Source organism: Agelaius tricolor, unplaced genomic scaffold (assembly GCF_023055355.1).
Source record: "Agelaius tricolor isolate 1412-34295 unplaced genomic scaffold, bAgeTri1.0.p SCAF_8, whole genome shotgun sequence".
Lineage (NCBI taxonomy): Eukaryota > Metazoa > Chordata > Aves > Passeriformes > Icteridae > Agelaius > Agelaius tricolor.
The window spans coordinates 18,478,808-18,501,777 of NW_027269268.1; the positions used below are offsets into that span (position 1 = coordinate 18,478,808).

The 22,970-nt window shown below is 40.5% G+C and overlaps 1 protein-coding gene across 2 annotated transcripts in view; it reads right to left on the reverse strand.

Annotated features, from left to right (window-relative positions):
• Positions 1-3,689: 3,689 nt before the first annotated feature.
• Positions 3,690-22,970, reverse strand: part of TET2 (tet methylcytosine dioxygenase 2) — a 71,040-nt gene continuing 51,759 nt past the window's right edge. The window contains exons 3-10 of one of the 2 annotated variants that reach the window (XM_071431811.1): positions 22,118-22,208; positions 18,568-18,661; positions 17,227-17,435; positions 16,275-16,425; positions 14,033-14,122; positions 11,405-11,542; positions 9,703-10,063; positions 3,690-8,429 (exon numbers count right to left, since the gene is read on the reverse strand). In XM_071431811.1, the coding sequence (XP_071287912.1) occupies positions 7,027-8,429; positions 9,703-10,063; positions 11,405-11,542; positions 14,033-14,122; positions 16,275-16,425; positions 17,227-17,435; positions 18,568-18,661; positions 22,118-22,208 (2,537 nt within the window). In that variant the 3' untranslated portion in view covers positions 3,690-7,026. Of the gene's footprint in view, positions 8,448-9,702; positions 10,064-11,404; positions 11,543-14,032; positions 14,123-16,274; positions 16,426-17,226; positions 17,436-18,567; positions 18,662-22,117; positions 22,209-22,970 lie in introns of both variants that reach the window. The other variant, XM_071431810.1, reaches the window with a different exon arrangement.

The following is a 22,970-nucleotide window of genomic DNA, read 5'->3' on the forward strand; positions in this document are numbered from 1 at the left end:
GACCTTTTGAAGTCAACAGTAAAGAGATTTCTAAACAGAAAAGCCTTGGAGATGTTTTTACAGCATTTTGTAGGAAGTATGTAATTCCCTTCTCCATGGCTTAGAATCTGGGGATCTCTCCTTCAGGGCCCCCTGACCCCCACTCTGCTGCAGTAGCAGTGGTGTTTGTCTGGGGCTTAGGTGCCCCTATGTTGCAAATTCCAAGTCAAGTAAGCAACTTCCAGCTTCAGTGTTCTCCCATCAGAAAGGACAGCAGTAGATCTTCAACACATCTCTTCCTTCTTTCTCATGTTCCTGCCCCCAGTGTAAGATTTTTCTTCCCTCTGAAAATGAGCATTTTTTGTTTCTCGAAATCAGTAGCACTTTCTGTGCTAATGACTGATATTCCCTTTGCTGGTTAGAGGTGAGGCAAATAAAACATAGAGCTGACTTATCTCCCCAATTCTGCAGGAATCTCTCCTAGCACAATATTTTCCCTAATTAAAGTAACTTAGGGAATAATTTACAGGTCAAAGTAAATGGACTCGTTTAATGTATAAACATAGTTGGAAAGCAGAGTGTCTCACAGAGTGATGCATGGAGAGCAGTCATTTTGGCTCATGGGGTTGGTGGAGGTGGAAATGTCAGTCCTCTGACACAAAATGTGCCTCAAAACTATTAGTTTTGTCTGCGTTAGGTAAACAGAGTCAACTGTATCAGGAACTTGACAGATGCATCTTTTTCAGGAAAAAGAACTGTTACTGTGTCAGTTAAATAGCAGAGTATGAGTTTGCTGCTGAGATTATATGTGCCAGTTTTAGTATCAGTGCTGCTGGATTACCAAGAAGCCTTTGCAGGTTTGGGGTGGCATTTGTCACACAAGTGTAGAAGTAACAGAGAGCTCTGCTGGCAGGGCCTTGCTCTTGGGAACAGCCTAAAGGCAAGAGAATGTGCATTTCTATAGGCTCTGTTTTGCAGACAGGATAAACCACAGGGTTCATGTTTAAAACCAGGGTCTTGTTCCTCTGCTTGGAGCTTTACTTGAGTGAAAAGATTTGAGCTTTTCTAAAACATTTCCTATTTGAAAGTGTGTTGAAAATGTGCATATAGCAAAACTACCATTGCCCACGAGTTAATCCCTGTCTTCTATAAGTTGTTCTGCTTCTCCAACAGAAATCTGTTGTGCTTTTCCTCACATCCTTTTTGTGTTGGATAATTTTCCATATATTTTGGATGCTCTTTTCCATAAGAGCATCATTACCTGCTGCTCTTAATTTTTGCTTGGGGTTTGTTTACCCTGGTTTGGCTTCTCACCACAGGCTTTCCAGTCATTCCCATAAAAAAGCTGTATTGTCCTCTCTGTGAGAGTCAAAAGGTGGGAAATGACAGAACAGATAGGGAAGTGAAGAGAAAAGGTGAGGCAGAAGTTATTTGGATGCTCAGTTGGATATTCCCAGTTTTAACCACTGTATGGGGGCTCCAGCCAGTGGTTTGGGTGGTGATGGTGAGAGGTCATGGCCCCCTGAGGCACAGCAGCAAACTGCCCAAGTCTCAGGAAGAGCCTGTGTTCCTGGGAGAAGTGTCCTGGGAAGGTCTGGTTTGACTTCTCTGGGTCTTGGCTATGAGCACATTGTGCTATGTTAGCACCTCTGGAATGAGATCTCTGAAAATGCGCTGAAGAAATTATGCTGAAAGACACAAGTGGGGGTGTTCATTAATGGCAGGATTCTTTGCCAGGGAAGGCTAAAGGGCTGAGAGAGCTCTGTTAAAGCCAGTGCATCCATCTGTTCAGCTGGCTGATGCAGGAACATGCACCTGTGCACAGGAAAGGGCAGCACTTGGCTGCTGCAGGGCGCTAGCTTGCCTCAAGACACTCCCATCTGAGAGCTGGGAGGAACATTACAGACTGTGGAGTGTTAAATCACTGTGTTCCCAAGACACTGAATGATCTGAATGTGTGTAGCAGGGGGGCTTTCCAAGGTGTGTGGAGTTGATGGATGGGTGTCGGGACTCAGGACATTCCTCTGACTGCTCTGGGTGATTCGAGACCCTGGCAAGGGGCTCAGGGACCTTGGCATGGAATCAAAAACACCTGTGCCTTCGATTTTAGTCTGTGGAAACAATTACCAATTTTGTGTGAAGATTTACAAACCACAAGAGTTTGAGTAAAATGATAGTTAATTTGTCACAGGGTGAAAAAGTAGAGTTTTGGGGTTTTAGAATGGGGGTCCAAGAAGCAAGATGGAGGCATCTGGGCATGTCCTGTCCTTCTTCTCCTTCTTCTTGTCCTCCCTCTTCTGCTAGGATGGTGACACTTTTTGATTGGTTTAAAGTAGAGACAGACTGTCTAACATAAGTGATAGGTATTGGAAATTATTGTAAATAAAGTACATGTAGTTCATAATAGAAAAAGTTAACACCACCACAAAGGCAGTCACTGTGCCACAACCCGACCCACTGGACAGATCTCAGCAGGTCAGAGAAAGAATGTAATAGATAAGAAAAAAATAAACAACCTTGAAAAGCAGAATCGACAAATCTCAACTTCTTCAGTTGCAGGGCTGGGAAAAAAAGACTTTCTAATACCTCAAGGGTCATCTCAACCACAAAAACCCAACAGATGGGGGGACCAGTGCTGATAACAAACTCAGGCTCTCAAAAAAGGAAGCTTGAGAATTCTTGTTATTGTCACAGAAACATTTTGCAACTGTGGAGAGAGCAATTTGTGTCTTCTCCCACAGAGTAGGCTGTTTCAGAAGTCCTGATATCCCCTGAAGTTAAACAAAGGGACTAGGAGAGCAAGGTTTTGTCTGATGTCTCCAAGAATGTATGTCCTGGTATTGATTCAGACCCACTTTCTTACTGCTTCTGCTTTTCTCTAGATTGTGAGTGATTTTAGATTATACCTGAGGGTTTTGGCTTTAATGATTGTGAGGTTTTTCTTGGTCACAGAATAATTTAGGTTGGAAAAGTCGCTTAAGGTCTTTAAGTCCAACTGTAAACTTACACTGCCAAGTCCACCACTAAACCCTGTCCCCAGGTGCCACATGTAGAGGTCTTTTGAGTAGCTCAGGGATGGTGACTCAACCACTTCCCTGGACAGCCTTTTCCAATCTTACAACTCTCTTGGTGACAAAATTTTTCTGAACATCCAATCTAGTTCTCCCCTGGCACAATACTATTTGTTGGAGCCTCCCACCATTTGGGAGTGATTTGAGTGATTTTTATACTACAAACTACTTGTACTTTATTTACAATAACTTTCCAATAAAGTAGAAGAATGCTTAACCAAGTACAGCTGAATACCCCAAACAAATAAATGAATGCTTAGAGTCTCCCCCTTGTCCTGCCTCTGCTAGGTGTGCATTTGTGGCTGTTACTTGAGCAGTGAAGGCGCTGGCGCAGTGAATATGCCATATTCATTTGTGTACACAATGGAAAAACTGCAGTGAAGCTCTACTGTCTCTTCCTGCCCATAAAAATGCCTCCCTCCTTCCCTGTAAATATAGATTTTATGGAGCAGTAGCCTGGCCTCAGCAGCCTGTGTCCCAACCTGTTGGAGGTAAGAGTCAAAGAAGAACTAGGAATAAATGTGATGTCTAGGCTTCCTGTTTTGAAGTCCCTAGTGATGCACTTTGTTTGAGCGTTATGCCTGTTTGTTGTCAGCTGGTAAAAATGACAAGACAAGTTTCTGCAAGACAGACTTAGAGTGCATTAAATAAATATAAATTTTATTAAAAACACCCACATCTCAGCGTTATCAGGAATGATATAATAATAAACAGCTTTCAAATAACCTGCATTACATTACAATACTTACAGTATTTATAACCATCCTTGGATTCTTTTTATAGACATACCAAACATCTCATGAAAATGAATGAAACTAAAGTAAAAAAAAAAGGTAGAACATAAGCATAGAAAATGCACACAGAAGTTCATTACCTTAGTGTCAAACTGCTAAAGTTTCCTACACAAGTTAACCACTAGCGTTAGAAGTGAACTTTATACTGCTGTGCGTCAATCAAGATGAAAAATTCATTCAAGTAAAGTTGACAACTCTCAGAAGCATCTTCAAGTATGGCTATAATCGACCTGATAATCCTATACAAGCAACTCTGTCTGCTTTGTCATTCGTTCCAACTGAGGCAGGGTTCTGTACACCAAAAATTACAGCTCAGGTATTTACAATACAAAACTGATTCTCCAACTAAGCTTCCTGCTCCTGCTGCCAGCAGTTTGGCAAATGACGGTGCATGGCATATTAACCAAACATCTACTATGGATTACATGAATTAGATAGGATTAAAAAAAAATCACTAAAAGATGAAGATATATAATGATTTACTTAATCTGACATAGAACCATCATTTTTTTCCCAAAAAGGCAAAACTTTTGTTTCAATGAGTGGATAAAGTCACAGACTGAGAAAACCCAAAATTGCCGTAATAAATATTTGACCATTAAACCCAAAGGCCTCCTTTGATTTTCTTGAGTTAGGTTGTGATTCTGTTGTATAGAATTTCTCTTGACCAAACATAATCTTACAGTATATTGCACAAGATATAGCTGGGACATGGAGGTTTGCATGTTTAGGGAAGCCCTTGTACTGAGTGTACCTTTTTATATTTTATTTTATTCATTACAGTATCCAAGAAGCCTTGTTTAGAGAGTGACTTGAACAACTCTAGCAAACAGTCACTTGCCAAACCCCTGCCTTACATTTTTCCCTTTAATCAGCTCAGTGCATTCTACTTTCTTTTTGTTTAATCATTTGAAAGAGTCAAAACATTCTAAATCTCTTAAACACTTCTGTTACAATAAAAAGAGCTAACAAATTTACAAAATTAGTTTTAGTTACACAATACATATACAAGAAAAATAAGAGAAGGGATTCAAAAGAAAAACATTAAATCCCTGAAAAAAGAAACAAAACAAAAACAAAAAACCCAAGAATAATATATTTAACCTACAACAGCTTTACATACACACAGGTGACACGTTGGCATAGGAGAACATGAGCTGAAATATCCCTGAAGTTTTAGAACAAAAAAAAAAAAAAAAGGTTGAAGTTCAAGTTATACTTGCTAAAATGTCAAGTATTGAGAATTTTTTGTTTAGGTTTTTTTTTGTTTGTTTTTTTCAAAGGCTGTTGGGGGAAAAAGATGGTATACAATATATAAACTTTCACACTCAGTTCAATATCCTATTGCCAAACTAGTGTTGAGGTATATGACAAGTAGGAACATCACTCAAACCTTTTAATGTATTTTTAGCTCACATTATGATATATTTGTAGCAGGCTGAGTAGCACCATGATGTGAATTCAGCTCAAAACCCAAATATATATAGATTTAATATTTTTACAGTACTAAAATACTAAAGCATTGTGTTAAAAAAAGTTTTGTTTACAATTTAATTTACTATACAACTCTCCTGCTTTTTAAATTTTTTTAATAGAAATTAATGATTTAAAACCACCACAGCAAGCCAGCTGCCTATTTTTTTTTCTATGAATCAACGGAATCACACAGAACTAACCCTGTTTCATTCATCTTGTGTAGGCATCGGTCTGCTCAGTCTTTCTGGAAAAGAGGCCACTTGCACCAAGAAATGACTTGCACCACAATGTACATAATTATCAACACAAAAGCAGTTCTGCCATTCCATAGTGGGAGCGCACAGATCTCTAGAAACAGCAGAAGCCCAAGCTAACTAGGTGTAGTCTGTTGCATGCTGCTAATTATTACTTGTGGTTAATATAAAATTCTTTCCTTAAAACTGTACATATTTGAGCAATGAACTTGTCATAATAATTGTAGAAAACAGTTTACAGTATAGCTGTGTGAGATGAGCACCAGAAAAAAATGTGTTTTGTGTACTAAAGTATTCCCTTATATCCAGTAAGCCCCATATTTACCATAACTGACTGTATTAAAAATGGATATGTAGCCCACTAGCTGATGCATGGCTAAACCAAAAGTATTTAAAAGCTTTTTTAGTTTAAAAAAATTATCTTTGCATTTTAAAATCAAAGTAAACTCTTCTTTTTTTTTTTCTTTTTAATGTCTTAGTACCTTAGCATTGTTCAAGTTGCCAAGCTTAGGTAGACAAAGTGCTTTTGAAACACTATTTAAAAAAAAATATCTCTCTATTTTATTGTCCTTTTCTAGGACTTGACTGGATGAGCAAAATCCAGAGGTCTTTGTAATTCCCATATGTTAAAAAGTAAGCTTATTTTAACACCAGGTAACTTCAATACATACATGAATGAAAAGGTCCTCCCTGTTGCTGAAGAACATTTGACTACATCATTGACATTTTGTTATAAAGGCATTAACTGTTTCACTGATAAAATAAAGACACCATTTTCTTTGATAGCACCATGGTTTTAGAATATTCAAACAAATTCAGTGTTTTGTTGTCTATTTGTCTTATCTACTTCATTAAATAAAATCAAAATACTATTAAGATTACAGTAAAAACTGCATGTTAAAAAGCCATAATTCCAGTATTTCAGTACATCATAGATTCAGCACCAGATGTTATTTTAAGATTCCTGCAGTTGTAATACTACAGTATTATTCTTTTTTAGGGTTGTTTTTGCTCCTGTTCCATGACTATGCAAACTTGATGACATTAAAAGTGACCACAGATGTGAAAAACTGTAAGAAAAAAAAATCCATTTGCAGATTATCTCTTTCAGTAATAGAGCCAGTGTTTTCCAATGTAAATTGTGAAACACTTTTTTGTTGTGTTCTCTCCTTTTTTCTTTCCTTTTATGTTCTTCTTCTGTTTGTAATTTTTTTTTTTTGCATAGGATGCTTTGGTCTGTTTCCTACGTGCCATCTGTGACCACTTAAAAATCAGTGGAAAACAAGTGCTCTAGTGAGATTTACCTCTTTTTTGCTGGTGTGCCGAGGCTTTTTCCACCGATGAGCTCTGTAAAAACACTCTTTTCTTCTCCACCCTTGCCTTCCACGAAACCTAAAGCACCACTACCCTAGCCACAAGGTGTTTTTTCAAATGAGGTAACCAGCCAAGGTGTCAGATATATCTGTTGTAAGGCCCTGTAACCCGTGTAAAGGCATATGGAGATGTGGTGACGGTGGAGTCCGTGGTGACCGACAGTGTCCTTTGTGCCAGGGACTTGATGAAGCGCAGGTACGTTGGCTCAGAGGGCTCGTGGGGCTCCACGGGCTCCCGCTTGGCTTTTTTGCCGTAGGATTTCTGAGGCACGTAGTCTGGGCCGTACTTCTCGCATTCCTCTTCTTTCTCTCTTGCTTTCTCAGCCATCTTCGCCTCCCACAGAGCCAGACCATGTTTTGGCTCATTCATGCTCTTGTGCTGGTAAAATACAAGGGATATTCTGGTGGGATGGTTCCTGTTGGGATTTTTTAAGGGAGTCGTTGCGTGGAGCTCGCGTTTTGCACACTCTATGAGAATTGACCCATGAGATGGAGCAACTGCCACTCCTCCAATTTCTGGATCCAGAAAGTTCTGCTCACTATCTGACCAGACTTCATCGGGATCCTCTGCTTTTTCTGGATTCAGCACGTCAGTTTTATCTAAACCACCCTGGGGAGTAGTCCTGTCATGGTTTTGACCTGGAAGCATGTTAGACAAACCATTAACTGCATGTGAAATAATTTCATTATCCTTATTTTGGAGATGCAGTGAATTAGGGGGACCACTAAACATTGTTGGAGCAGAATGGTAGTCATGTGATAAATGTGGAGGGGGTTGCATGTGATGATGTTCACCTGTTTTACTCATGGAGGCATAATCCATGCTTGGATTACTCAGATTAGATTTTAATCTTGAGGCAACCTCCATAAAATGGCCATTGGCCTCATGGGTTGAGTAAGAGGAAAATGACCCTACATGGTGTAAATTTGGTCTTATGGTGCAATTACTGAAGGAGTCTACCTGCATATTTTGGTTTCCATAATTCAAGTACTTGGGACCAAAACTCTGGTTATTCCCAAACCTATGCTGGTATAATGTTTGAATGGGTGGTAGACTTAGTTTAGACATATGGTCTTGGCTCTGGCAACTATACAAGTCCATGTGCTGATGCTGGGAAGAGTAGGAGCCCAAGTAAGAGGGGTAGTTGTCCATAGCTATGTTTCCATTGCATTGGTAGGGGGGATATTGGTTATTTTGACTTAAAGATCCTGAATAAGGGTTCATGGGACTGGAAGAATTCAAATAAGACCCCGCAGACTGTGATGAGGTTGGATAGAGGTTCACGGCATTGGACCCTCCATATGGATCTGAAGTGTACGAAGAGTTTGGATAAGCATTGGCTGGATTAGGCAACCTTCCATAGAGATTTGCAGAACCTGAACCCGAGTAAGAGTTAATGGGATTTGATTGAGGGTTGTTAGGGAGAGAGCGCTGTGGATGTTGCTGCGGCTGCTGCTGCTGCTGTTGTTGTGTGGCTGGTCCTGAAAGACGTAAAAGATCTGTAGATGTAAAAAGGAAAAAACAAACAACCACACAACAAACAGGCTTCTTAAAAAAAAGGCCCCAAACCAACCAACCACCCAACAAATTACATACTTTATATGAAATTTCTAAGAAAAGTAGATTCATTAACGGATGCTCCCTTTCTCATATCTCAAACACCATCCTTTAAGAAGCTGAATAAATACTAAGGCTACTCTTCCTTTTTGGCATGTGTCCAACAAGATCAGATGCTAGTGGCAGTGGGGAAAAGAGGACAGTGCAGTCTGTTCAGAGTCACATGCACAAAATCCAAAGAGTTGAATCGTCTTTTAAGTAGCCCATGAAATGGAGCATCAAAGTGCTCCCAAACAGCCATGCACAAAGTGACTTTCTTTTCCCCAAGAATAAATAATTCTTCTCATCTACATGAATAGAACTGACTCCAAGAAATGTCCCTAGCAGTATGTTAAAACCAACATTCACTGGTAGACAGAGCAGTGCAGTAATAAGTGAGATTAACTGAAGACATGAGAGCAAAAATAACATTCATTGAAGTGCAATGGCGTCATTTAATGGTCACAGCCCTTGCCTGGGTCATGGCATAGCTGACTTCTATTCATAGGTATTTCAGTGACCTTCTGGGTGGCCCTAGATGTATCACTTTTTTCCTCTCTAGGAAAACTGCTGCAACAATAAAATAGGTCTGATAACTCCTTTGCTCAGGACTCTCAAATCTGCTGCTGAGAACTGCCATAAACTCTTACTCCACTATGGAAAGCCTGCTTTGCTTTTGTCTTGAGGCAGAGAGTTTAAATAGTGGTAAAGAGGTTATGCTTGTATCTCCTGAAATCAGGAGGTGCTCTGTAACAGTAGCAGACATTGAGTGATGTGTAGGTCATTCTTTGGCAGCAGCACCACAACTTCTCTTCATGGCTTCTAGCACTACTAGTCCTTTAAAGATAACTTTACTATATGCTGGATGGCAAGCAGAGTTTGTTTCTAGATTTCTACAAGTGTTAACTATCCAACAGTAAAGGATTTCTCATTGCAACTTTTTTTTTTATTTTTTCTTCTCTGGAGTTGTACCACATTTGGCACTCTAGTATTTATGTAATATTGATCTTTGCTTTCAAGAAATCTCTTTTTTTTTTTTACTTTTTACTTCATTACATTCTTGGGCTGAAAATAATGGTTTTCTTGAGGCTGATTATAACTGGCCCTGATTTGTAGGATGCTTACCACTGCTGACCCCACTCAGATTCCTGTGTTTACCTGCCAGCTGCTTTGCGTGACCCGCTGCTTCAGAGGTGCCTTGCTTGCTGCGTGCTGCAGCAGACTTCTCTCTCTCAGCTTTGCTAGACCCATTCTCCAAGGAGGCAAGCTTTTCTGCAGCTGCTTTCTTTGCTTCCAGCTTCCTTTGCCGACAGGTCTTCACGGGCTCTGCTAACATCCGTACTTTTCGTCGAAAGGACGTAAGGACCTGGATGCTGCCATTCCTCTTCTTCTCCTCCTGGCCCTCAGTGCTTCCAAACTCATCCACATCAGAGACTTTGTATAACGGGAGCACGTGGAGCTGCTCATCTTCTGGTGTTTGGCCAATTTCACGATTGTCTTCTCTAGTCAGTGTGCAAACCTGTTAGGAAAGTGTATTAGAGATCTGAAACTCTACCTCTGCATTGTGCCCTGACACTGTCAGCACTAGCATCTGGCAATCTCTTTGTAAACTGTGAGTTTCGGTGCAATTTTTGCATATCACAACAAGCCTGCAAATGTAATTTCTTCCATTACTTTGTTGGACAGTGTTAAAAGAAACAGAAGGTGTATAGATATCTATTTCTTTTACTTGTGCTGAAATTAACAGTAGAGTTAGGGATTACCCTCACGTGAAATAAACTCTGTGATCCATTGTACCATGGCTAGAGAGCTAAAGCAGTGGAATCTGGGACTTGGTACTCACCTGAAGATTCTTTCACTACAATACACGAGGTAGCTACCTATTAGAGAGAGTGTGCAATATAGCACACTGGTGTTGTACTTCACACCCCCTTCACAGTGCAACTGTAATGTTAATAACAAGATTTAGGGGAGTTACTGCAGCAAGCCTGTTGTATTAGTTCTAGCTAGAACAGGTATTGGGAGGATCTTTGTGGAAAAAGGTGCTGATAGGGATGTATTCTGCAGCAAAATAATTGTCCCAGCTTTGGGAAGAAAGCTCAGCTGGAAATGTACATTAGGGGTGATTAACTTCTGAGTTAAGTCAGACCCCGGAAACAGGAAAAATTCAGTTTGCGTTAAAAAGGCAGATACTCTCTTTGGTCATAGTAAGAGCTGCACTGTGAATCTAGGGAGCTGCTTCTAATTACAGCCTTAAGAGTATTCTTTCCTAAGTTTGGCCCCACTGTTTTATTACAGAAATAATCCAATACACATTCAAAACCAGCTTGCTTTTCTAGTATCTTCTACAGAACTTCTGCTGTACCTACCAGAAATCAGAACTGAGGAGAGTCAAGGGTACATGGACTAGCAGACTTTCTGCTCATCCAAAGCAGGAATAAAATCCAAATTTTCCAAAACTCTCTCAGAAAGAAGTTATTTGTTTCTACTTTTATTTTATTAGAAGATATAATCCAAAGTTGTTAGAAAAAGAAGGATTTCAGGAGGATAAATATGAACTGTTTTGTGCCAGGAACACTGAAACAGGCATTTCAGTGCTGCTGGGACCTTCTGTCCATTGTCTCCACAGTTTCTCTTCTACCAGGTCTGCGTTAAACCTTTCTTTAATACACTGTAAGTCTCATTCATTTGAAAGAAAAATGTGTAGGGGGTACTAACTTAGCTCAGTTACTGCCTAACGGGTTTTTTTTTTTTTACTGATCTGCATTATGCAGTACAAATTTAAACAGAGAGGAGATAATGAATGAAAGTCAGGAGCTGAGTGCTGGAGTGAGGAGGCTGCTACACATCCCAGACTTACCAGAGTACTCCCGTTTTGCATATTGTGCAAGTCTCTGTGAGCATGAGCACAGAAGTCGAGGCAGGCAGTGACCCCTGAGAATGGGCGACCTTCCTTCAGCCCCAGGCGGCACTCGGGGGCTCTGTGTTCGTACTCGATCTGCAGAGACAGGACAGGATTCACTGCGTGCTCCACGAGTGCGCAAGGAATGCTCTGCTGTGACAAAGGGCAGGTCTCCCTCATGCCTTGGAGGTGACAACAAACACATCTTGAAAGCAAATAAACTACAGCAGTTAGATGGCTGGTTTGTATCCATGCTTCATTCCTTGCTGCTTTGTTCCCTGGTACCTTCAGTCTCTGGCATGATGGTGCAATTAGTCGCTAATACTTCTCTTTGTGTATTACTCTGCCAGGGGTTGGTGTTTTTACATGACAAATGCAGTGCATGGTTTCCGTGACTGGCACTCTGAGAGTGATATGTTTGTGTAGACTGGAAGTATACCAAGCTATTAAGGGAAAATGGCTTTAGAAAACTGACTCCAGAATGACTTAATGAAAAATAATAATTTGCTTTTTGATTTGTAATATTTTGGCATGCTAAACGTGTATTTCATTAGCTTAAGTACAAATCTAAACCACCCTGACTAAAAAGAGAGAGAATTCAGTCAAGACAGTACTTTGTACCCATGCAGTCATTATTAAGGAGCTTTACAAAGAACTCAAAAATGCATTAACACACCTTACACAAAAAGAAAGGATTTTGTAATGGAAGATAAAGCCTTAGAAAAATGATGGTTTCATATTTTATTTCAAAAATTAAAAATGAAACCACATTTTTAAAACGCTTTTCTGAAATTCCTGAGCCTTTCAAGTGAATGCACGGAACATCTACACTTAATGGAACTTAATAGATCCCTTTTTTAAGTTAAGGTCAAATTAGATGTTTTGCCAAGTCTTCATTCAAAATCACTAAAAATATGTCTAGTTTGCTCACAGACATTTATTTTTCAAATCTGGATTATTTACTTCCCTGGAATCTGAAAACAAGAGCAGAAAAAAAACACTTGAAAACTGTGTAAACTTCTTTGGAATTAAATGTGAGCAGTCTGTAATGTTAGCCAGACTATAATTGTCTGATCAAGCTGTATGGGTTTAGCTGCTCTCCGAAATGTTCTGTTTGGTCCAGTTGGGAAGCAATCTTTTTCCAGTTCTTGGTTGTAATCCAGAAGTGGTCCAGATTTGGATTAGAATAAATCTGGGCATTTGAAATGTGGTTTTAGTGCTTTTTTTGGTTTTAGAACCTTTTACAATATCATACAAATTAGAGCTCAATCATCTCCCTTTAAAGCCACTGGCAGTAGCTCAAGTACAGTTTCCCCACAAATACAAGGCCTACATGAAACTCCTGAAATAAGCCAAGCTACACACATGCCTTATTACATAAGGTAAAAATTGAAACTTGTAAAAGCATGTATTTTCAACAAATGTTGGGCAGCACCACAGCTTACTTGGAGAAAAGTTCTTAAGTGAATTTTTGTGGGAAAAGAAAAGCAGCCCAAGCAAAGAAACAATTTATTGTTCACCACCTCATTTTTCTTTTCTTTCTCTTCTTATTTTCTCTTGCAGAATGTGTCTCAGATATTTGGACAGATAACCACAGCTAGTGGGCACATAGCCACAGTTTTCTCCATAATGAGTCTCCAAACATTGTCAGATCAGGTAAGTGAAACTGGGTAAGTCTGCACTGAGTCTGCTTACCCTGTCTAGCTGCTACTAAATACACAGTAAAGGAGTGAATTTTACAGCAGATAATAATGGGCAGTTTTTTGTGAATTGATTATTTCTGTTAAAGCTGAGAATCTGTCTTCTGCTGGTTGTACCGTGCTGTCAATAGGAAAGCAGGGTGATGTTACAGTTTGCAGTAGATGCTGAAAGTTTGGGGATTCAAGTTCTGTGAATGTTCCTAACAGTGGTAAACCTGAGCAACAAAAATAAGGTCAACAGTTACATGTTTGCAAGTGGTGTGCTGTCAAATTTTGGTGTAACTATCTGAAAGACATGTTGTAATGAAATGTAGATGAGACACAGCCACAGTGGGAAGCTCTTCAGAGCTCTGAACGTGTCTGAGAACAGAACCCTTTGTGCAAGAAGGCTGGTGCAGGCACTTAGGTGCATACACAGGACTGAGTGTACTAAAATATAGAACTTCACTTTAAAAGCATGTTTATAAAGGGTGTTTTGGTGAAAACTAAATCTGCTGCTTGAGAGAGCAGAACTGAAACTGTGGCTTCAGAACTTGAGTGCAAACTGTTGCCAATTTCATGCCATATACACGGCAGCTTTGTTGGTTTGGATGGTAATTCATGCTAAATCAGGAAATTTGTATTTTGGAGCTGAAGAGTGAAATAATTTTATCGTTTTATGTAGCTGAAAAGGTTAATTCTATTTAGTGGACCAAATCCTGCTAGTTTTACTTGTGAGAGCATTTCAAGTGAAATTGTTCATTTCTATTTGTCTTCATGCTGATATCACAGAAACGTTAGCACAAAATGTATGTGATGGTTTCATGCAAGGCTGAAGCATTGGGAAGTATGTAAAAAACCAGGTTATTTCCATGACTGCTCATATTCCTTTTTTCCCCCATCATACCTGGTTGTTATATGCATCAGGTGCAAGCTTCTTGTAGGTAGGTGCCATCAGGGTTGACAGATTCTGCAAATGGGATTCTAGTTTTTCTTCCTGTTAGAGATGAAACAGGGTTCAATGACACTTCCATACTGTACATCTGGGATCCAACAAGTTGGGGTCTTTACACAATTGTGTGTAAGGACTGTTGTGTAAAGACATGAACCAGTATCACTGGTGTTTAGACAGTGACTGTTGTGAATCTCCTTTTAATTTCTTTGTTCCAAGGCCTTTAAAGGAATGGAGCAGTTATAGCAGTGTAGTGGAAAACCTGCAGTAGAACACCATATACTATACTCCTAATTTGTTTTATATTAAGAAAAATCACATTCTTCAACGTGGATATGTTTTAGATCTAAGTGTGATAATCCTCATTATTTTCCTTTTTGGAGTTGTGGAAAAATAATACTCTTCAGAAAGCTTGAGAGAAATAACATCAGAATGATCCAAGTAAATATGGCTAATTTAAGGGTTTTGCACATTGCAATGACAACACTTTGACATACTGAAATATTTTTATATGCAGAAATTTCAAAATATTTAAATATTGCAGCCTTCAAAAACTTTCCAATCCTTAAGCAATGAATGGATGTGTCTAGTAATTGATGAGGTGGGAATGACCACACTTCCTTTTTTCTCTAAATTGCGCACTGTCAAAATAAAGCATTTAAAAAAAATAATCTAAAACATACTCCAGAGTTGTTTCCCATCATATAAGGATGAGAATCCCAAATTCAAAACCTCACTTGTATGAGGTTTATCATATCTTTAATTTTAAATGCATACAGAATGGTGGCATACTGGAATGGCATATTTGGTTTTAGGAGTTTTTGTGTTGAAGGAAGATGTGAAGAGCTGGGAGAAAACGGGTTTCAGAGAAGAATGCATTTGATGTGTTGAAAGTTTGCATTCCCTAGTACGGGACAATATCCTAGTTTGGTTTGACATGAAATTGTCAAAAAATATCTTGCTGTGACCTCGTGCCTGCTGCCAGAATGTGGAGCTTTTGTATGGCCTGTAGGTTAGCATTTGTTAGTGTATTTTCTAGTTTTTATTGGTGAGGATTCTGTTTATGCTGCCTGTAAACTGTGTCTATGCTATGGAACCCAATCCCTGGTCTGGATGCATGGTTTGGCTGCCCCTAACTTTGGGACCAGGACTGGAGGGTAAAGCCCTCTTTCCTGCATAAATTTGGCTTCCATAGGAAGTAAATCCAAGAATGCAAGTTGGAAGAGTGCCCTGGTGTGCTCTGGCCAGGTATCATCTTAGAAAGGTAGGTAGTTTAGGATTGCAGACTGTGATAAAGAAGGCTTTGTGCCGCAGCATTTATGGAGGAGAGCTATTCTGTAGTTCTTGGTGCTGTAGAAGAGCAGGGGCAGGAAAACCTGTATGTTAGTTATGATGGTATTCTAAACAGTGCACTCTTTTCAGCACAGGCTGTAGGATGTGGAATTATCTGTCTCTGTGATTATGAGAGAGTAATGCTTGGATTTGTGTAAGACATCAGAATACAGTGAAACTAGCGTGCCAGTGCACAAGCAAGGGACTAAATCTGCACATCCTTGCCAGAAAGCAGACTGAGCCACTGGAGCTTCACATGACTCGCTGGAGGTGTCCAGGAGTCACTGCAGTCATAACTTCAGGGTATCTTGTGTCCAGGCTAAGGTCAATGTTTATTACTCTGGCTCGTTTTAAACATTCACCAGTTTGTTGTAACACAGAGCCCGGTCTGGAAACATTCAGTGGGGCAGGACTGTATGTAGAATGCTTCTTTCTATCCTCTTCTTCCTATTGTCATCTCAGAGTTTCATCATGTTTGTCTCCATTGAACCAGTCTGCTCTGGTTCCCAGTTGCAGTGTTATGTGCCATTAGCTGGTAAACCTTCCATTGTGCCACTGGGGAATGCTCAGTTGCAGGCCTAATACAGCCAGAATTATTCAGGCCATGCCTTCTCCTCTAATTGTGAAAGCCTGCAAACATGGTTTCAAGTCTCAGGGCTTTTACCAGCTGTCAGAATTTGGACAGTTGATTCAGCTGGCTCAGTGACTGGAATCAATTGGTTTTGACGGGCAGTTATTTAATTACCCTACATGTACAGCACTCAGGGAGGCCTCGGGCCCTGCTCTCTTGTACTGTATCTCTATTTACAGAACGACAGAAAACATTTCTTTGCAAATGAAGCTCATTTCAGAAATGGACACCAACCTCTTTTGGGTCATCCCCCATCAGCTTAAACTTTCTTGGAATCTTGCTTCTGGCAAACTTACAACCATTGTAGTACATGCTCCAGGAGCAACCGAAGGAAAATGAAGCACCACAAGTTTCAGGGTCCAGCCCTTGGCATGCACAAGTCCGTCTAAAAGATAAGAGAACACAGCTGTTAGCAGCAGGCAGGTCCCCCTGTGGTGCTCTGGCAGTGGCCATCAGCGTTCTGCCAGTGCTCCAGGGAATCAGCAGTGCAGATAATCTTCCACCAGTAAACAATGTAGAATTGCAAGAGGGAGACATACACATCATAACAGAAGAATTTATCAGAGTGAATAATTTCCTGGCTACAAAGCAGGGTGTTTGGGGGTTCTACACTTGTGTGAGAAACATGGCTTTGCTTGGGTGAGGGTGTTTGTGTGGTGCCTTGTTAGGTACTGATATTCATAGTGCCTCATGGGCTTCTGCTGACAGCCCTGCAGGAATGTGGGAGCCCTCTGTCAGGGGCTAAGCAGTAATGCCTGAAATACGACTCTACCCATGAAGCCAAAGTAACATACAGTGATAGCTGTGGTCTAAATGTTCTTGTCTCTCAGAAAGGCATGGGAAAGACACACAGTGCAATTTCTTTAAATTCAGGCTAGTCTGTGTCAGCTTACACAAGTATGCTTTAGTGCACCCAGCTTTTATTTCAATGTCGAGGTATCAGCTATCCTGGCTCCTGCTGAGATATCTTCTTTTAAATATATTGAGATGCTTCACAACTCTGACAAAATGTTTTTCCCTATTTATAAGAGTGTTTACTTTGGGTTTCCTACAAAGTTTGTGGGTTTTCAAACTGCATGAAACAGCTGGGAAGGTTGTAGATGTTTCAGGGTAACAGCATGAGTAGAGGAGCTGGGTCTGAAGATGGAGCTGCAGGTTTGGTGAGCACAGCCCTTGCTGCACTTACTCCTCGTTGAGGGCGCAGCGCCGGTTGGTGAGCGTGCCGTACTTGCGCAGGGTGTCGGTGAGCTCCGTGTAGAGCCTGTCGGCCAGGCTGGTCGGGATCCCCTCCCAGACCAGGATGAGAATGACGATGACGGCTGTCTCACACGTGTGTCCCGCTCGCTCGCGCACCAGGCACAGCAGCTTCTCCTCCTGACTGCTTCTGCGGACTACCTGCATGTACAGCAACACACACCCCAGAGCCCCAACACAAACGATGCCATTCTTAATGTGAAGAGCAAGAGAGAGGGAAACCTCAGCAGTACTGTGTGTCTGGGGAGCTTCTGTTTGTATCCTTCTCTTTGCTTCTGGCAGTTCAGTCTGTTTTTCTCACTGTGATATGGCAGGGCCACTCTTTGTGTTTAATGAAGCTGACTCTAAGAGGGTGACTGACGGCATGGAAAGCTGTGGTGGTGGAAACCAGCTCTGTAAAAGCAGGATTCCTCTCCTGAATCTGTGTTAGAAGTGTGGCCCAGATTGGTTGGTGAGCACGAGGAAGTGAGCAGTGAGGTGTCTCCCTGCACAGAGCTGGGTAGTGGACACCTGTCTTAGGGCAGGAAGCATGCAGGCAAAGGCAGGCAGTAAGGAAGGGACTAAATAACTGGACAAGGGAGCTCTCTCTCTCCCCTTCCCTTCCAAACTTAACCAGCTATACTCATAACCAGCCTCACAGTTTTGTGACCTCCTCTTATTACATACAAACATTACAGTGTTGGGAGGAAAGCAGTAGATGTTTTTCAAATAAAAGTGTCCTTCCAGTAGCATAAGCACTGAGAAGCTTTTCCTAAAAAGGGTGCAGTCTGGCATGCATAAAAACTATAATCCATTAGTTTTTCCTCATGCTGTCTTTCCCCAGCAATGCCAACCACTCAGTAATTTGTTCCAAAGTACAACAGTGTTTGCTGAGAGGATGTCCTAACACCTCTCTCAAGCTGGGTGTTTTTAAAGTGTTTTTAAAGACATTACAGTGATGCACTTACTGGACTTATTTGTAGGCTAAAATTAAACAGCAATGAAAATGTCAGGTGGTGCAAAACTTTAAGCAAACATGTTCTTTTTCTTAGGTTTTCATTAAATTAAATGAATTGAATTGAATTAAATAAATTGAATTAAATTTTATTCTTGCTATTCTTCATGCAACAAGTCAATGGAGTGAGAGAAGGGTGGCAGCAGGCTACAGGCACCCCATATTACTGCTGCTGCTGAGCTATTTGAAGTTTCCTAGTGTCACTTAACAAGACATGTCACTGCTGTCAGCCACATGAACCATCATACCAAACTAGAATAATTTGTTTACATCACTTACCCATTTAGCAATTGGACATCCTTGAGAACTTTTGCCTTCTTTCCCAGTGTAGACAACCCTTTCAATCCTTATAGCTTTACCCTTCTGTCCAAATCTTAAACAAAACAAAAATATGTACAGTAAGCAGATTCATGTGGTTCTGTGTGAACATTGAAAAGATGGAGCACATTTGCCGGTCTTATCTTAGAAAAATAAACACTATGAATTACAGGGAAAGATGTGCAATGGGTTTGTCTTAATGATTTTATTACCCTGGTGGAATGATACATTAAGAGAGGCAAATGTCTTTAATACATCCCAGATGGGTAAAAATTATCAGTATCACATTATTATTACCAAATATTTTAGACATTTTTTTAGAGCATTGGTTATAGATGACATTTTGAAAAGTGAATTTTTTTTAAAAAAGAAGTCTCCTTATATTGGTGAAGAATTTTATATTTTTATTTTAATTTCTGGGTTGAAGTTGTTTCTGTGAAATGTACATAATTAAGTTGTCATGGAACAGCTGGCATGTAACAGTCACTTTATTAATTTTCTGTGCTTGTTTCTGGCTTAGTGTGAATCAGTTAAGTCAGGATTAATTTGCTCCATATCTATTTTTTTTACTTTATAATCCTCTCAGAAGTTGTTACTTATTTACTTCTACTAGACTTCTGTACTCCGGATAGGATCACAAGGTGCCTCAAATAACACCGTTTGTGTGCCTATTTGCAACCAAGGTGGGTGAGCTCAGCTCTTGCTGAAGCATTCAAACAAGGGGATTACGCTCTCAAGGCAGGATCTAGCTCCATATTCAAGCAGTGCTGTTGCCAGAGCAAAGAGGATCCAGGTGGAGATATGTGGCAAATGCCACGTGAAGGATATTTTGACTCAATAAAAAAAGCGCTGGATGTGTTAAGCCAGTTCCAGGCATTTCTCTGGGATTGCCCACCTGCTGAGCCCAGGAGCACACCAGGGCTCAGGGGAGGCCGGGGCAGAACACACAGTGGCCTCAGTGTTACAGACTGAGCCACCCTGGCCACTTGGCTGCTCCTTGGGCACTGGGCAAACTGCACTTCCATCACCATTTCTGGAATTCTGCCACTCTCACTGCTGTTAACTTTTAATAGCCAAGTGTGGGGACTGACTAAATCAGTCTTCTTATTCCTTGCCTTCACCAGCAGAGTAATCAAGGTATATTCCTGTTATGCAGCCGTTTAGTGATGCCTTAAGGTCTTTTGACCCTTTTTCCTCTTATTTTGCCACTAAAATCTTGGTGACATATTTAAGGGTCAGTATCTGTATTTAAACTTTTGTCTTGTAAAGGAAACGAAAAATGCTTATTTTTAGATGTGATCTCATTGTGAAGTTTCAGTGGCACAGGAAATTATACAAACAAAATGAAGTTGTACTACACATGTTCTGCAGGCAACTGTTAGGTCACATTTTCCTGCTTAGCCTTGGATATTAGTGTTTATTTGTTTCTTTAATTAACAACATTAAAAAAAACATTTTTAAATCTTAACATTTTCTATCAGTTTTCTAATCTGGATTGCAGGACAATTGTGTAGATACCTTTATAGAAATATGTTGTCCATTACACACTGGAAATTAAATGGACTTCATCCCAAGTTTTTTCAACTGTCAGAAAGGAATTAGTGCCCGATGTTTGTCATGCTTGCTTTCAGGCCAAAGCTGATTGGCTTTAAAACTAGAGCAAATCTCACTGAGCAAAAGTAGGAATTGGGAGAAGGAAGAGGTGAAATGTCTGTATCTGCTATGGATTCTGCAAGAAATTAATTTTGGTATAGCTAAAATATTAATTGTAAGTCTAAATCCAAATCCTGGCTTCTTTAGCAGTGCTGATACCTTACCAGTCAATCCATATGCATGGGAAACCAGGTTAAAAGTGTTTGAGTTGTGATTAATGTCACCAACTGAACATGTATGCTTGAGAGTATCTTTATAGTGAAGGGTTTGGGTTTTTTTTACTTAGGGATACAAAATTAACTAATGAGTTCTGGAGTTCTTCAGTCAGAGAATTTCATAGTTCACACCATACAGTTGAACACTAGCCAATGCTCAAGTGGCTGCTGCTATACTCTGCTGAACCTGGCTGATTAGTTGCACATTGCCTATGGTATCTCCTAATTTCCTTCTGCCAACATGAAATGAAATGAAATTAAAAAAGAAAAGAAAAAAGGTAAGGCCAATATTAAGAGTGAAAAATTACTTTCCAATGTAAAAAAACAGAAAAAATGTCATCTCTCTAATTGACATTACAACATGAATGACTATCCTCTTTTATTTATTATTTGTAAATACTAAAGAACCAGTTGTGAGAGCTCTGGAGATAACAGATGGTAAAGGATTTCTTCAGAGAATCAGTGTTCACTCTCCCTTCCCAGAAGGAAGCTGATTTATGTAGTTTACATGCACTCAAGCTGCTCCCAAGCTGAAAATTACTGGGGCAAACCAGTAACCATAAGAGTCACAGGGAAAGAGAAAACACCTTAGGTTTTAACCTGAAGGATTTAATAGGCTACAAGTGCCCCATGGTTGTGCAGTGATGAACACAAGCTAACAGACCTCACTAAGAAATGGTGCTCCTTAGCTCAGACCCAGCTGAAACCAGCTGAAACTAGCTGGAGCTTCACTGCTATTCTGGAGTCCAGATTTTTAAGGTACCAACAAATCAAATTCCCATCTGTCTCTGACTTAACTGAATAGTTTTTCTTTTGCTTCTTTGTTCAGGGAGGAACTGAGTCCCCAGATACCTCTAAAAATCTGGTCATTATTGGCTACAAGTAATGCAGAATTCACAGTGCAGAAGTCACTTTTGTGACAGCTTTTAATTTGCGTATCTTAGATAGGCTGGTGGGATTTGTGCTTACTCATCTTTTTAAACAGCACACATCATATATCTTTTCTGTGCCTTTAAAAATTCCTGGTTTGGTTAGCATTGATGTAATAAATACACCACAGGATTCAACATGATGAGAGGGGATTGTCCATAATCAAGATAAGACTGGGTTTGTGCAATACTCCAAGGCAGGGGAATGTTTTCTCACAACACTACTTATCGATTCTTGGGCTGAAATCCCATCCACCAATTTTGTGGCACTCCTCTGGACATGAATGGATGAGATTTAGACATTTAGTAATTTTGTGAGGGGAAACTAATGCTGAAATTTGGTATTCTGCTCTTCATCCTCCTTCTCGGCTGGCATTCTCCTAGCCAGAGGGAACACCAGCTCCATGCCTGCCTTTGCAGCCCCTGCCAGCCGCTTTGCTTGGCAGGCTGGGGAGAACTTGTTCCGGCTTGGGTTTGCTGGCATGTGTGTGCCAGGGCCCAGCCCGTGCCAGCCAGCAGACTGTTAGCCCTGTCAAATATTGTGACTCTCTGCTGAATAGCAGGGTGCGTAATGTTGGCAACGCTGGAGTAGCTGAGCCTACAAGTAATTACTTGATTTGCAGTTGTTTATTTCTTTATGTGCAAAAGCTGGAAAAATTCTGACATCCACAGAAGGATAAAAGTTAATCTGCTCTGTGCCTTTGCACTAATTACCTTTCTTCCATGATTTCTCTAATAGCTGCCACATTAGGACCGGCTCCTAGATGGGTATAGAAGGGACCTTCATCTTTTTCAATAATTTGCTCTGTTTAAAACAAAATAAAGGTTATTACTTTGAAGCTTAGTTCTTTCATGTAAAATGTCACAAAGCTTACCTCTAGCTTGTTAGAAGGCTGCTGCATGGGCTGGGGTCAGTTTTCAAACACTTATGTCTCAGGTATTTGCCCACACAGTTTGTACTAAACATGCAAGGCAACGGCCAATCCTGCAAACAGCTGTGATTAAAGAATCTTGTGAACCCGAAAATATGCTTTTCCCTAGCACAAACACTTATTCTGCACCGCAGGCTCTACACTGATGTTCAAATTGGCATTTTCCTGTTATCAGCGAACAATTGTTTCTCCTTCTCCCACTTCCTCCTCTCCCAGTATATAGAAAGGAGGATAAATGGGATAACAGTGGTAAATATTGATGTTAGGGAGCTGTATTGTACTTGTTTTTTACAGAGCAGGAACTTACAGCTTGAAAAACTGGCCACTAAGGTTACACAGAGAATTCCTGCCACCCACGGAAAGACTGCGAAATGAACCCTCCCGCCCCCCCCCCCCCCCCCCCCCCCCCCCCCCCGAGTTTGCTGAAAATAATCATGCCCAAGGCCTGGTAAAAACCCTTGTATGCCAAGAATGTGGCCTCAGTTTTCTGTGTATAGGTAGGACCATATCAGCAGTCACAACACATACTGTATGTTTGGTTTGATACCAGGAAGCAGGCTCCAGCTGTGTGAAAGAAATGGTGGAGCTGTGCTGGCTGATACCTGATGCTGACTTGATGCTTTCTGCCATGCTAA